Genomic DNA, 15,090 nt, shown 5'->3' on the forward strand with positions numbered 1-15,090 from the left:
TCAGTACTTAACTTCTGTTTATTTAGTTGGTTCGTTAGTACAGTACAAGAAAAGACATAAAATGAAATAAAATAAATGACAGAATGAAGTGTTTAATGCTGAGCAAAGTGCGTGTTGTTCCCAAAAATAGAAATTAACAGTGTTTTGTCATTTTTTAAAAAGTCTTGTCCTTGCATTAATTATGTTAATTCTGAATAGGTCCTAGAGGGAGTCAAGATCAATCTGGCAAATATCATAAGGGACACGGAGGAGTCATTTCCAACAAGGTACCGTTTGACTGGGAAAGTTATCTATTCGAAAGTCTCAGCGTATTGCTGCAGCAGTTACTCTGAATGATGTATACAATCTTTTGGAATTGGTTGCGGGGAGGAAACTGATTTCTGAGTGATTACCAACTAGTTGATAACAGTGACTGCATGTCAGAATCATTTCATTCATTTATGGATTTTGGGTGTTGCTGGCTAGGCCAGCATTGATTGCCCATTCCTAATTGCCCCTGAGAAGGTGGTAGCGAGCTGCCTTCTTGAACTGCTGCAGCCTATGTGGTGTAGGTACACCCACAGTGCTGTTAGAGAGGGAGTTCCAGGATTTTGACCCAACGACAGTGAAGGAATGGTGATATTTTTTCAAGTTAAGATGGTTATGACTTGGAGGGGAACTTCCAAGTGGTGATGTTCCCATGTGTCTGCTGCCCTTGTCCTTCTAGATGGTAGTGGTTGTGAGGTCGTGCCTTACAAATTTGGTGGAGTTTTTTAAGGAAGTGACAAAAACAGTTGACGAAGGAAGGGCCGTGGATGTCGTCTATATGGATTTCAGTAAAGCATTTGACAAAGTCCCACATGGCAGGTTGGTTAAAAAGGTTAAGGCTCATGGGATACAAGGAGAAGTGGCTAGATGGGTGGAGAACTGGCTTGGCCATAGGAGACAGAGGGTAGCGGTGGAAGGGTCTTTTTCCGGCTGGAGGTCTGTGACCAGTGGTGTTCCGCAGGGCTCTGTACTGGGACCTCTGCTATTTGTGATATATATAAATGATTTGGAAGAAGGTGTAACTGGTGTTATCAGCAAGTTTGCGGATGACACAAAGATGGCTGGACTTGCGGATAGCGATGAGCATTGTCGGGCAATACATCAGGATATAGATAGGCTGGAAAATTGGGCGGAGAGGTGGCAGATGGAATTTAATCCAGATAAATGTGAAGTGATGCATTTTGGAAGAAATAATGTAGGGAGGAGTTATACAATAAATGACAGAGCCATCAAGAGTATAGAAACACAGAGGGACCTAGGTGTGCAAGTCCACAAATCCTTGAAGGTGGCAACACAGGTGGAGAAGATGGTGAAGGTGGCATATGGGATGCTTGCCTTTATAGGACGGGGTATAGAGTATAAAAGCTGGAGTCTGATGATGCAGCTGTATAGAACGCTGGTTAGGCCACATTTGGAGTACTGCATCCAGTTCTGGTCGCCGCACTACCAGAAGGACGTGGAGGCGTTAGAGAGAGTGCAGAGAAGGTTTACCAGGATGTTGCCTGGTATGGAGGGTCTTAGCGATGAGGAGAGATTGGGTAAACTGGGGTTGTTCTCCCTGCAAAGACGGAGAATGAGGGGAGATTTAATAGAGGTGTACAAGATTATGAAGGAGATAGATAGGGTGAAGGGTGGGAAGCTTTTTCCCAGATCAGAAGTGACGATTACGCGGGGTCACGGGCTCAAGGTGAGAGGGGCGAAGTATAACTCAGATATTAGAGGGATGTTTTTTACACAGAGGGTGATGGGGGCCTGGAATGCGCTGCCAAGTAGGGTGGTGGAGGCAGGCACACTGACATCGTTTGAGACTTACCTGGATAGTCACATGAGCAGCCTGGGAATGGAGGGATACAAACGATTGGTCTAGTTGGACCAAGGAGTGGCACAGGCTTGGAGGGCCGAAGGGCCTGTTTCCTGTGCTGTTCTTTGTTCTTTGTTCTTTGTTCTATGTGATTTCAGAAAAGAGTTGATGAAGTTGGCCAGTCTGTGGTCACTTCAACCCCTTTGTTTCTGTGTCTTACCACAGGTATTTGTTGAACTGAATGAGCTGATGATGGACAAAGAGAAACATCATTATTGGCAAGAAACTGGACGATGGATAAAGTATGAAGAGAACATGGACATGGATGCAGACCGCTGGGGTAAACCACATGTCCCTTCGCTCACCTTCAGAAGTCTCCTGGAGCTCCGAAATGGCATCAGTAAAGGTGAGTATCGTGCGTATTTCCCAATCCTTCAGGAACTATAAAAGTTCAGAGATTTTACCGCAAATGTAATCCCAGAGTTCAATAAGAATATTGCAAAACTGATACATTTCTGGTGTCGTTACCAAACACGTTTGCAAAAAGCCAGTTTAAAAACCTTTTTTCTTTTTCTCTCCCATAGGTGCCGTCCTACTGGACCTGAAGGAAAACACATTTCCTGGCATTAGTATTCATATCGTCGAAAAGATGTTAGCCAATGATCAGATCAGGGCAGAAAATAAAATCAGCGTACTGAACGTTTTGCTCCAGAAACATAGGTAAATTCACCATGTGCCCTCTCATCTTTTCAGACACAGGATCAGATGCCTGCAGTAGGTTCACCGTGGAAGTTACTGGAGAATCCAGTATTCTGAAAGCAAACTACTTGCTGCAATGGTGAAAAAGTTTGTTTCAAGCTCCCCTAACTATTGAGTAGTATTTCTCTGATTTTTTTAAATGAGTTTCATTAGAATGGCACCTGGGCTGAGTAGAGAAGCTGGGGTTTGCCCCTCATTTGATAAGTTCTCAAAATCATGAATGGTTTTGATGGCGTAGGTAAAGGGAAACATTTTTCCAGTGGCAGAAGGGCCAGTAATGAGATGATACAGGTTTAAGATCAACAGCAAAAGAAACAGAGGTGATATGAGGAACCACGATGTTTACACAATGAGATATTGAGCTCCGCAATGCACTGCCTGACAGAATGGTGGACACAGCTTCAATTGTAACATTCAGAAGGGTGGACATAAAATGAAAGGGAAGGGATTTATAGAGCGATGGGGAAAGAGCAGGGAAGTGTACAATAGGATAGCTCTATCAAAGAGATGGCACAGACATAATGGGCTGAATGGCCTCCATCTGTAATGTACCATTCTATAATTCTATGATTCTAAATATCAGACAATTCTAAAAAATCAGACAATTGTTATGACCACAGCAGATGTTAATTGCTGAGCAAACCAAATCCCAGAAGGAAACCTGACTTATGAACCATAATCCTTTTATTTGTATTCTGAAAATGAGAAGAAACCTACGATCTCAGCAGCATAGAATTCCAATGCCACTTTTAAAAATTGAGAGATTTTTTAACACAAAGAAAAGTTAAGCACACAAGATTACAGTTACACCATTAAAACAGTCTTACAAAACATCCCCCAAAAAGCCTACTTGATCGGACATACAAGTAAACACTTTCCAGACAACAATCCCTTATAGATGTTTAACTGTGAAAATCCAGTCATATTATCGATGGGAAAACTGCTTTAATTGTAGTAAAGTTATGTCACATGACTTCACAACCTTGCTTTCACTCTGCTGTGGAAATCCAAGAATCTTCAGAAACAAGACTGCTTTCTGAAACCCATGAGAGTTCTGGCTTGACTAATTGGCTAATGCAAACTTTGCACCTTCTTCCAGCACAGAACTGTTCGCAGGAAGTCTTCCTCACCCCAGCCAACACAACTCTTTCCTTAAGTATTCTTTTTCCATTTTATCTTCAATTCTATCGCCCTCGGCACTCCTTTAAACTTAACTTTTCCAAAATAAAAGAATACTTTCATGTTTTTCCTATTGCCTCCCCTTTCAGTTCAAATAAAATGTAATAACCTTCCCATGTTTACTTATGAAATTTTTGCAAGCTGTAAAAATCTTCTAATCCCATTTGAAATTTAACAGCTAATAAAAAACAGGTCCCTAACTATCTCCTAATGCAAACTTCTAAACTCTGCTGATTTATACCGTGGGTGGCACAGTCGTGCAATGGTTAGCACTGCTGCCCCATAGCACCAGGGACCTGGGTTCAATTCTGGCCTTGGGTCACTGTCTATGTGGAATTTGCATGCTCTCCCTGTGTCTGCATGGGTTTCCTTTGGGTGCTCCGGTTTCCTCCATCAGTCCAAAGATGTGCGGGTTAGGTTGATTGGCCATGCTAAATTGACCCTAGTGTCAGGGGATTAGCAAGGTAACTATGTGGGGTTATGGGAATAGGGCCTGGGTGGGACTGTGGTCGGTGCAGACTCAATGGGCCGAATGGCCTCCTTCTGCACTGTAGGGATTCTATGATTCTATGATACTTATAATCTACTTGACCATAGCTTAATTCCAAATGCATGTATTGAGCATCTGAACTCCTTTTCATCTCTCTGTTGTCCCGGACAAGTTGTCTCCATTAACCTTTTCCCAGCTTAATTAAACCATTTTCGCACACAGACTCCTTTATGGAATAACACAATATTTTTTAAAAATAACATCCATCCTCATACTTTGCAAAATATATGTGATTGTTAGATGTTCTCAAGATGTGTTCAACATTCTATGTAAATGAATATTGAATGATTTGAATGTTTTATTGTCATAGGCACCAATTGGATGAAGATGATGGTACACAGCTTTTTACGACTGAACAAGACATTGAAATACAGCTCCATCCCCTTATGAAAGAGGCAAGTCAACATACCAATAGATGCATTATAAATGGCCACTACCTACCCAAGGAATGATCTTATTGAGAAAGATAAGCAGAGAATGTTATTTTAATTGAAATGGTGGAGTGCCACTTTTGGGATTTTCAAAATTGAAAGATTTATTAACAAGAAGAAAAGAAAGCATTAATCAATGATTAACATTCAGAGCTGTTTGACAACAGAGAAATGAATAAACTAACAGGTTCAACAGAAAAATACGGTTCAAATTCTGACAAAGTCCCTGAGATGAAAGCTTTCTTTCATTCTCAGAGTTATGTGTAAAATTAAGTTGGGCAGTCTCCACTTAGGCTCAGTGGTATGGCCCAGTTGGGAAAGTTTGATAAAATAGTGTAGAGGAAGCAATAATTTGTTGCTAATGAATTTGATATTTTGTCTGGAAATCATGCTAGAACTAGCCCGGGAGTGTCTCATTTTGCCACTGGGCACCAGAGGTAGACAAATATTTCAATTGCCACGTTTGCCACTCCTTACCTCATTAACAACGAAAACTCAGCAAATCTTAAAGAAATATAAAGCTCACCTAATGGCTTTGTTTTGATTATCCATCACGGGGAAAGGCTTCCAAACCAGCTCACTAAGAATATGAAAAAGATCTGGCTTCTCTTTGTCAGCAAGATATCTCACCTTCTCCCTGGACGAACACACCCCACTTACCAACGTTCAACAAATTCAGTCGTAGATTTGCAAAAGTAAGGGGAAGTGGTGGTGTTATGGTCTTCGCACAAGGGAGGTCGAGGCGGGCAACAGGGGTGTGGCGGTGGCCAAGGCTGGCCCAGACATCCCCGGGAGGCCAGCGATCGGGCCTTGGGAGGGGGTGGGGTGAGAGGGCTGTGTTGCAGGGGTCGTGGGGCTGGCCAGCAATCGAGCTGGCCAGCAATTTGGAGACCGGCAGACAGGGGCCACTCTCGGCGCTGACCGATCAGTGCTTTGCTGCCGGCCTCTGCAGCGGGGATAGGCCCCACCCTTAGCTTTTTAGCGTGAATCGCGCTGGTGGTGTCTGCAGTGCACAGAGTGTTGGAGATTCATTTTTTAAACTCCCACTGAAAAAAACAGCATGATTTACTCCAGTTTTTACACAAATTCGACACAGAATACACAGAGGGTGGTGAGTGTCTGGAACAAGCTGCCAGAGGTAGTAGAGGCGGGTACAATTTTTGTCTTTTAAAAAGCATTTAGACAGTTACATGGGTACAATGGGTATAGAGGGATATGGGCCAAATGCTGGCAATTGGGATTAGCTTAGGGGTTTTAGAAAAAAGGGCGGCATGGACAAGTTGGGCCAAAGGGCCTGTTTCCATGCTATAAACCTCTATGACTCTATGAGAATGTTTTTGAAAGAATTGTCCCCATGATCACTGTTTGATGTGTACTGTCTTATCCAAGTATTGCAGAATCAATGTGCCTTACTGAACATTGTGACCATGTGGCTATCATATGTAACCTACACAATCACAATGGTGAGGGACACAATGGTATAGGTGCATTTAGAAAGTTGATATGTACTATTGGATGTGACAGTCACAGTGCTGATGTGCACAACCACAAAAGGATCCCACTAATGAGAACTTCTCTCCGGCTTTTGTTAAGGGACTTGGATTTTTTAATGCAAGAGAATTGGAGAAACGTTTCCCTTGAAGTAAATTGTAATGTTTGTGATTGTGACACAGGAACATCACCGGAAGAAAGGCCACTCAGAAATAATGGATAAAATCCCAGAAAACACAGAAGCCACTATAGTTCTTGTTGGTAAGTGTGGTCTTTGCTTACATTTTGTGTTTTAGTCCACAAAAGAAAATTGCTTGAATTAGAATTAGGATCACAAAATGTTCATGCAGGATGTCACCTTCCATCCTTGTGTGGGGCAGGGGAGGGTGTGGTGGATAAAAGCAAAGCGCTGCGGATGCTGGAGTCTGAAACAAGAACAGAAAATGCTGGAAAATCTCAGCAGGTCCGACGGCATCTGTGGAGAGAGAATAGAGTCGACGTTTCGAGTTTAGATGACTCTTCATCAGAGCGGTCTGATAAAGGGTCACCGAGCCTCAAAATGTTTGCTTTATTCTCTCTCCACAGATGCTGTCAGATCTGCTGAGATTTTCCAGCATTTTCTGAGAGTGTGGTGGAATCAGTAGACCTTTTGATAAGTTGCACCATCATACACCAACCAAAATTAGAAACGTTTTGGTAAAGTTGTCGCACCATGTGAGCGTGATCTGCATGGGCAACGTGTGGGCCAGCCTCGCGACTGAAGGTGGTTATAATGGGAATCGCACAGTCAGGTATTTAAAATTGTTGCACAATTTCTACCGAATCTCTTTCTGCCATCACCCTTCCTGGTATTATGGTCCTCTATTTTGAGACCACCCCTTGGCCAGTTTGGAAGGTCTATCTCTTCAAAGCATTTTCCAAACTTGGAGTTGTTCATAATCTGGGAGGGCACCCTAGTGAATTACTGAATGAGTGCTGCATTGTTTGAGAAGCTATCCCTTGTACAAAAGATTCAGCCGAGGTTCAACCTGTTTTTCTTTTATTTGCTGATGGGATGTGGGCATCACTGGGCTGGGCTCAGCATTTATTGCCCATCCCTAATTGCCCCTTGAACTGAGTGAGTCACTCGGCCTTTTCAGAGGGGGAGTTAAAAGTTGACCACATTACTCTGGGTCTGGTAAGGATGTCAGATTTCCTTCCCTAAAGGATGTTAGCGAACCAGATAGGTTCTTACGACAATTGTTTCATGGTCATCATTAGACTTTTAATTGCAGATTTTTCTTTTATTGAATTCAAATTTCACCATCTGCCACAGTGGGATTGGGACCCAGATCCCCAGAGCATCACCCTGGCTCTCTGGATTACTAATCCAATGACCATACCACTACACCATCATCTCTCCACTATGAGTTGGCACTCTTCATTGTTGTCCTGGCCAATATTCAACACTTTGCTAAAACCACCAAAACAAGTTAACTTGCCATTCATGTGGTTGCTATTTGTGTTATGTGCAAACTAGCTGTTGCATTTGATAACAGATAAAAGTGTTTTTGCAATTTATTCATCTCCTGCTTATGGCCATTTTTCTAAAATGCTGATATATTTACAAATTGGCTACACCCTCCTTCCAGTACCTTACTTCCAGGACTCAGGTCTGCAACATTTAAAGTCTTTAATTTTACTCTTCAACCTCTTTACTTGAGACTTTGTTACTATTACATATCTCTCTTAACTCTGAAGGCCACTACTTCCTCCAGCCTTACTGCCACTAATAACAGTTGTGCTCACCAAACTAATTTAAAGTGATTTAGTTGCTATGTTTTGGACCTTCCCTGGGATTACTCTTGGTCGATACTCACTTTCTTCATGCCCCACACACCACTGGATTCAAACCTCAAGAAATTGCAGGAACTCTAAATGGAATCACTGGCAACAAAAAGATATGCTTTAGTAGCATGAGGTTTCACGATGAAGAGGTCTTGAATCACAATGGTGATTTATTGACTGGACTCAAAACGTTAACTGTGTTTCTCTCCACAGATGCTGCCAGACCTACTGAGTTTATCCAGCATTTTCTAGGTTTTATATTGATACAAAATACCTGCTCAATTTGCATGTCATACCCAGAAATATTCTAAGGTATCTCAATGCTTTCCCCTTAACAGGCTGCGTGGAGTCTCTGCGTTCTCCAACTATGGGCTTTGTGCGACTGGAGACAGCTGTTCATTTGGAATCGATTCTAGAAATTTCTATTCCTATCCGATTCATTTATGTGCTCCTGGGGCCCAGCACTTCTGAGATGAATTACCATGAAGTTGGACGTTCAATTTCAACTCTAATGTCAGACAGGGTATGAAAACTTTCCGAAGCTTTCAGACTTTCAATACATATAATTCATATCTTGTTCCTCCAAGTTTGTGAAAACCAGCCAAGCATTTCTTAGCAAGACTGGAGCGTAATTATTGGCCATAATGCAACTTGCATTCAAATCAGTGAGCTTGTTGCATTAAGAAGTTTGTAATCGTCATAGAATCATAGAATCCCTACAGTGCGGAAGGAGGCCATTTGGCCCATCGAGCCTCCACTGATGACAATTTCACCCAGGTCCTATCCCCATAACCCCACGTATTTATCAAACTAATCCCCCTGACACTAAGGGGCAATTTATCATGGCCAATCCACCTAACCTACACATCTTTGGAGTGTGGGAAGAAACCGGAGCACCCGGAGGAAACCCATGCAGACATGGGGAGAACATGCAAACTCCACACATACAGTTACCCAAGGCTAACTTGAACTTGGGTCCCTGGAGCTGTGAGGCAGCAGTGCTAACCGCTGTGCCACCGTGCCGCCCTTTGTTTCTTGCTTACAACTAGATATAAATTATTTTATTAGGTAATCCAGATAATTATACATTTTTTGAACTTAAAGGATCGGCAGTTCAAAAGCCTTGTTGGATTTTGCAATTGTTTATTTTTAAGGGTACAAAGAGACAGATCATTTTTTTGGGAGAGGAAAATCATTGTGAGTGTTTTAATGACTTTCCCATCTTTCTCCAGACATTCCACAGAGTGGCGTACGAAGCAAAGGACATCAATGATTTGCTGAATGGTATCAGTGAGTTCCTGGACTGCAGTATTGTCATTCCCCCAACAGAGGTTCAAGATGAGGAGCTGTTAAGATCTGTGATACCCTTTCAGCATGAAATGTTGATGAAGAGGCAGAAGCAGCAGGAAGACGTGTCGGCAAAAAGAGATGACAGTCTCCAGCCAGGTAGGACAGAGTCAAGCCTATCTTGTACATCAGGAACAGAGACCCAGCCAAATTCCCCTCAACCTCAATTTTAAAAAAAAACAGGGTGCACCACAGAAATCAGAGCATCCTCCAGCACAGGAGGCTATTCGGCCCATCGTGCCTGTGTCAGCTCTTTGGAAATGTTATCCAATTAGACCCATCCCTTTCCCCTCAATTCCATCCCTCCCCACCCCAGTTCCCTTTTGGATATTCCTGTTGTATATGCTTCTACCACTCTTTCAGGCAGTGCATTCTCGCTCAGAACCACACTCAGTAAAAAAAAAACCCTCCTCATTGTAATAAGTCTGTGGAGGCAGAAGTCCCTTCACCAAAATCTCTTCATTTACAAACTCTAACAGCAGTACACAGAGTGATATCAGTCAGCAGTCTACCTCCGGGGGTGTCAGAGGAACTGACACTCCCAATTAAATACAAAGCAAAGACTCCCTGATAGGCCCATTAATTGGATCTTTAATCAGGGAGTTCATACTCCAATAGGCTAACCTCAATGGCCTAATTGAAGTCATTACACTCATCTCCACTCTGGTTCATTTGGCAATTATGTTAAATTTGTGTCCTCTATTTGGTGACCCGTTTGTCAATGGGAACAGTTTCTGCTCACTTACTCTATCAAAACCCTTAATAATCTTGAACATCTTTATTAAACCACGCCTTGATCTTCCCACATATAAGAGTAGACTCCCCACATAACTGTCTTCCCTTATCACTGGTAGCATAGTACTCAGCTATACATTATAGATGCATTTTCCAAGAATTCTAGATCTAGATCGCAAACTGTGCCATGTACCATACTTATATAAACCAAAAATGATTGGAATGCAAAGTGCTTCTAAAATCAAAAATTTGTACACACTGGGCCCGATTTTACCATTGTGCGTGCCTGTTTTCAGACGCGAAAACTTGGTAAACTCTGGCATGAGGCGATTAGCGTGATCCGCGCCTGCATCCATGCAGATGCCCACTTTCCCAAGGCCCCAAAATGGCCGCGATCCGAACCACGCCCGATGGGTGTCCATCTTAATGAGATGGACACCCAATCTTACCAGCATTTACCCCTTTACCATCGCGTTCACCCGGCAAGATTCGGCGCGAAACAGACATGCTCAGCAAAGGTCTGTGTCAGATGCTTCAGCTTCTGAAGAGGTAAATTCAGAGCTTCCAACGGCTCTCTGACTCATATCGGTGGTCCGGGGTCGGGCGGGGGGGGGGGTCGGAGGCAGGCCAGATCATTCTCCGGTCGGTGGGGGGGTGGGGGGGGGGGAGGAAGGCCAGATATATCTCTGATGGGGGGGGAAGGAGACCCGATCATTCTCTGGTGGGTGGGGGGGAGGGAGGCCAGATGGTTCTCTGGTCGGGCGGGGGGGAAGGCAGGCCAGATTATTCTCTGGTGGGGAGGGAAGGAGGAGGAGGCCAGATCGCTCTCTGGTGGGGGAGGGGAGGAGGGAGGCCAGATGATCTGGGGGGCGGCGGGTGGGAGCAGGCGGGAAGGCGGGCCAGATCATTCTCTGGTGGGGGAGGGGAGGAGGAAGAGGCCAGATCACTCTCTGGTGGGAGGGAGGAGGCGGGTCAGATGGTTCTCTGGTGGGGAGGGCAGGGGCAGGGGGGGTCCACTGCCACTCTGCGAGCGATCGGTGGGGGGGAAGTGGGGCAGGGGGGTCACGATCGGTCTGGGTAGCGGGGGGGTGGGTGGATAAGGGGGACAGTTATGTTATGGGGGTGGGGCGATATTTGAGGGGGCCATCGCTCCCGGGCCGCTTTATCTGCTTTTTGCGGCCAGGGAGCAAAGTGACAGGGGAGCGTTTATCAATTTTATTTTCACTGCGCATGCGCAGTTGAAGGCTCCGATTGGAGCAGCAGCATTTTGGGCGTGTTAAGCCCCACCCACAGCGCAGTTCAGACCCGCAATTTGTTTTTCAGGCTAAGTGAGTATGGGGGCGCCTGAGAACAGGTTTCCAAGTCGGATCTGAATTGCGCCCAGATTCAGCACTTAGAATCAAAATGGTAAAATCGCCCCCACAATTCAATTTTTCTCCCTTTCCAAACAAGATTTGGCTGAATGTTGGTTAAACATTAATTGACTCAGAATACCAACAAAGTAATTGGCTGGAAAGAATGACAGGTCCTGACGGAGCACAAATAAAATAGTGTGTTTTACAACGGTCAGACGTCCATGGATCCCTATAGTGCAGAAAGAGGCCAATCGGCCCATCAAGTTGGCACTGACTCTCCAAAAGAGCATCTTGCTCTCTGCCCTATCCCCATAACCCCACACATTTACCATGGCAAATCCACCTGACCTTTATGTGATGCTAAAGGATAATTTAACATTGCCAATCCATTCAACCCACACATCTTTGGACTGTGGGAGGAAACCGGAGCAGCCAAAGGAAACCCACCCAGACACGGGGAGAACATGCAAACTCCACACAGTCACCCAAGGCCAGAACCGAACCCAGGTCCCTGGCTTTGTGAGGCAGAGGTGCTAACCACTGTGCCACCGTGCTCCCCTTAAAATGTAAAATGGATTATGGAGTCAACACTTATATTTATATTTTATATTGTCAGTCACGAGTGAAAATATCTCATCATAGTAGAGCAGAAATAAATGAGTAACTGAGAGATCCTCACTGGAATCTAGTGCACAAGTATCGCATTGATGTGGGACAGGCTGGATGGATTATTGTATATTTTTTGTCATTGTTGATATGCTCTTTTATAGTGTTGCAGAACAAATTCAAGTTTTAAGTTTGGCTGAGATTGATATTTACTCAGTTTTAATAGCAATGCTTTAGAATGCAGCTTTGGCATTCTGCTTACATATGAGCTTCCTAGGGATTCATTAACTCCTTCGGCAGCAGATAATGTGATCATGATTGGGTGTCTTATCTCTATATAATCAGCTGTTTCCAGACAGTTTCAGTAGTTATTCAGTAATTCAAAATTAGCACAGGAAATCAAATCAGCTTTGTCCGTGAGGGTTTCTCAGTAAAGAATGTTTTATAATTATTCACTCGCAAAGAATGAATGGAGACAAAGCCACAGTTTACCATAAGACAGAGGAGCAGAAGTAGGCCATTCAGTCCCTTGAGTCTGCTCCACCATTCAATGAGATCATTACTGATCTGATATGATAATCCTCAACTTTGCTGCCTTATCCCCATAACCCTTGATTCCCTTATTGATTAAAGATCTATCTTAGCCTTGAACAAACTTAACAACCCAGTCTCAACAGCTCTCTGAAGTAAAGGGTGCCACAGATTCACTACCCTCTGAGAGAAGAAATTCCTCCTCATCTGTCTTAAATGGACAACCCCTTACTCTGAGATTATGCCCTCTGATCCTAGACATTCCCCCAAGAGGAAACAACCTCTCAGCATCTACCCTGTCAAGCCCCCTGAGAATCCTATATGTCTCATTAGAACTAAGAACTAGGGGCAGGAGTAAGGCCGTCTGGCCTCCCGAGTCTGCTCCGCCATTCAATAAGATCATGACTGATCTTTTCGTGGACTCAGCTCCATTTACCCACCCGCTCACAAGAACCCTTAAGTCCTTTCAATCTATCTATCTTTGCCTTAAAAATATTCAACGAGGTAACCTCAACTGCTTCACTGGGCAGGGAATTCCACAGATTCACAGCTTTTTGGGTGAAGAAGTTCCTTCTCAACTCAGTCCTAAATCTACTCCCCTTTATTTTGAGGCTATGCCCCCTAGTTCTAGTTTCACCCGCCAGTGGAAACAACCTCCCTGCTTCTATCTTATCATAATTTTATATGTTTCTATAAGATCCCCCCTTGATCTTCTAAGTTCCAATGAGTATTGTCCCAGTTTACTCAGTCTCTCCTCATAAGCTAACCCTCTCGACTCCAGAATCAGCCTAGTGGATCTCCTCTGCACCCCCTCCAGTATATCCTTTCTCAAGTAAGGAGACGATAACTGTACACAATAAAGTCTCAATAAGGTCACCTCTCATTCTTCTAAACTCCAATGAGTACGGGCCCAAAGTACTCAACTTCTCCTCACAAAAAAATCCCTCCATACACGAGATCAAGCTAGTGAACCTTCTCTGGATTGCCTCCAATGCCAGTGTATCTTTCCTTCGATAAGAGGACCAAAATTGTTCAGAATATTCCAAGTTTCCAGTTTTATGCGATCGTCTGAGTGGTGTCGATGAAAGTCAATAAAAGGTGGTGCAAGCAGTGAAGACAGTATAAGGGAATTGCTGGGCAATCACTGAGGATAGTGGATAATGTGAGGAACAGTCAGGACTGATACCACACAGGATACTGTGTGGATACTGGATAACAGATACTGAACTATGGAAATAAAATTGATCTCAGAGTATTTAGAAAAAGTATGAGATGACATGGATTGTGCTCAACCTAAAGTTAACAGAAAACTGTCAGTACAAGGAACGGTGGCACAGTGGTTAGCATTGCTGCCTCACAGTGCCAGGGACCCAGGTTCGATTCCCAGTTTGGCTCTGTGCACAGTCTGCTTCTAAGTTCCAATGAGTATTGTCCCAGTTTACTCAGTCTCTCCTCATAAGCTAACCCTCTCGACTCCAGAATCAGCCTAGTGGATCTCCTCTGCACCCCCTCCAGTATATCCTTTCTCAAGTAAGGAGACGATAACTGTACACAATAAAGTCTCAATAAGGTCACCTCTCATTCTTCTAAACTCCAATGAGTACGGGCCCAAAGTACTCAACTTCTCCTCACAAAAAAATCCCTCCATACACGAGATCAACCTAGTGAACCGTGTCTGAGTGGGTTTCCTCCGGGTGCTCCAGTTTCCCCCACAGTCCGAAAGATGTGCAGGTTAGGTGCACTGGCAGTGCTAAATTAGACCAGTGTACCCGAACAGGCACTAGTGTGATGACTAAGGGATTTCATTGCAGTGTTAGCGTACTTGTGAAACTAATAGGTTAAGGGAATGCGGAAAACAGGATGGTGCAGTTAACAGTCAATGCCTGTAGCTGCAGATAGTGCGATGGGGTGCACTCCAGTCAATACTGGAGAGGTAGCAGGTGGTGTGAAATACTACTGGGGGAATGAACTATGAAACAAGAAGTGTTGCAGTACGAGGCAGCATGAGGGGATGTAGACAGATTTACAGATCATATTAAATCTGATCAAGCACAGTTACTGAAGAAACATTCATCCCAAGAACCCATTAAATTGGTAAATGGGAAGTGGCTTGGTTCTGGAATTAGATACAACTCTTCTAACTTGTCTACGTGTCAATCTTTGCAGCACCAGGAAGGCCAACACCAGCTGATGACGATGATCCGCTCAGAAGAACCAGGAAACCATTTGGAGGTGTAATCCGAGATATTAAACGTCGCTATCCCAAATACCTGAGTGACATCAAGGATGCCCTGAATGCTCAGTGTCTGGCTGCAATTATTTTCATTTATTTTGCAGCTCTGTCTCCTGCCATCACCTTTGGTAGTCTCCTTGGTAGGAAATTATTTTGAGAATTATTTTTCATCCTCTCGGGAATTCAAAAAACAGGTCATGGAAGTAATGTTTTTAATA

At 43.9% G+C, this 15,090-nt stretch overlaps 1 protein-coding gene across 2 annotated transcripts in view; it reads left to right on the forward strand.

Annotated features, from left to right (window-relative positions):
* The window catches only part of LOC144500626 (anion exchange protein 2-like), a 73,299-nt gene that overhangs the window by 33,312 nt on the left and 24,897 nt on the right, over positions 1-15,090 (forward strand). For both annotated transcript variants that reach the window (XM_078223863.1, XM_078223864.1), the window contains 8 exons: positions 199-266; positions 2,054-2,234; positions 2,413-2,548; positions 4,627-4,711; positions 6,421-6,499; positions 8,404-8,588; positions 9,298-9,511; positions 14,806-15,012. In XM_078223863.1, coding sequence (XP_078079989.1) covers positions 199-266; positions 2,054-2,234; positions 2,413-2,548; positions 4,627-4,711; positions 6,421-6,499; positions 8,404-8,588; positions 9,298-9,511; positions 14,806-15,012 — 1,155 coding nt within the window. The remainder of the gene's footprint in view (positions 1-198; positions 267-2,053; positions 2,235-2,412; positions 2,549-4,626; positions 4,712-6,420; positions 6,500-8,403; positions 8,589-9,297; positions 9,512-14,805; positions 15,013-15,090) is intronic.

The sequence above is a fragment of the Mustelus asterias genome, chromosome 11 (assembly GCF_964213995.1).
Source record: "Mustelus asterias chromosome 11, sMusAst1.hap1.1, whole genome shotgun sequence".
NCBI lineage: Eukaryota > Metazoa > Chordata > Chondrichthyes > Carcharhiniformes > Triakidae > Mustelus > Mustelus asterias.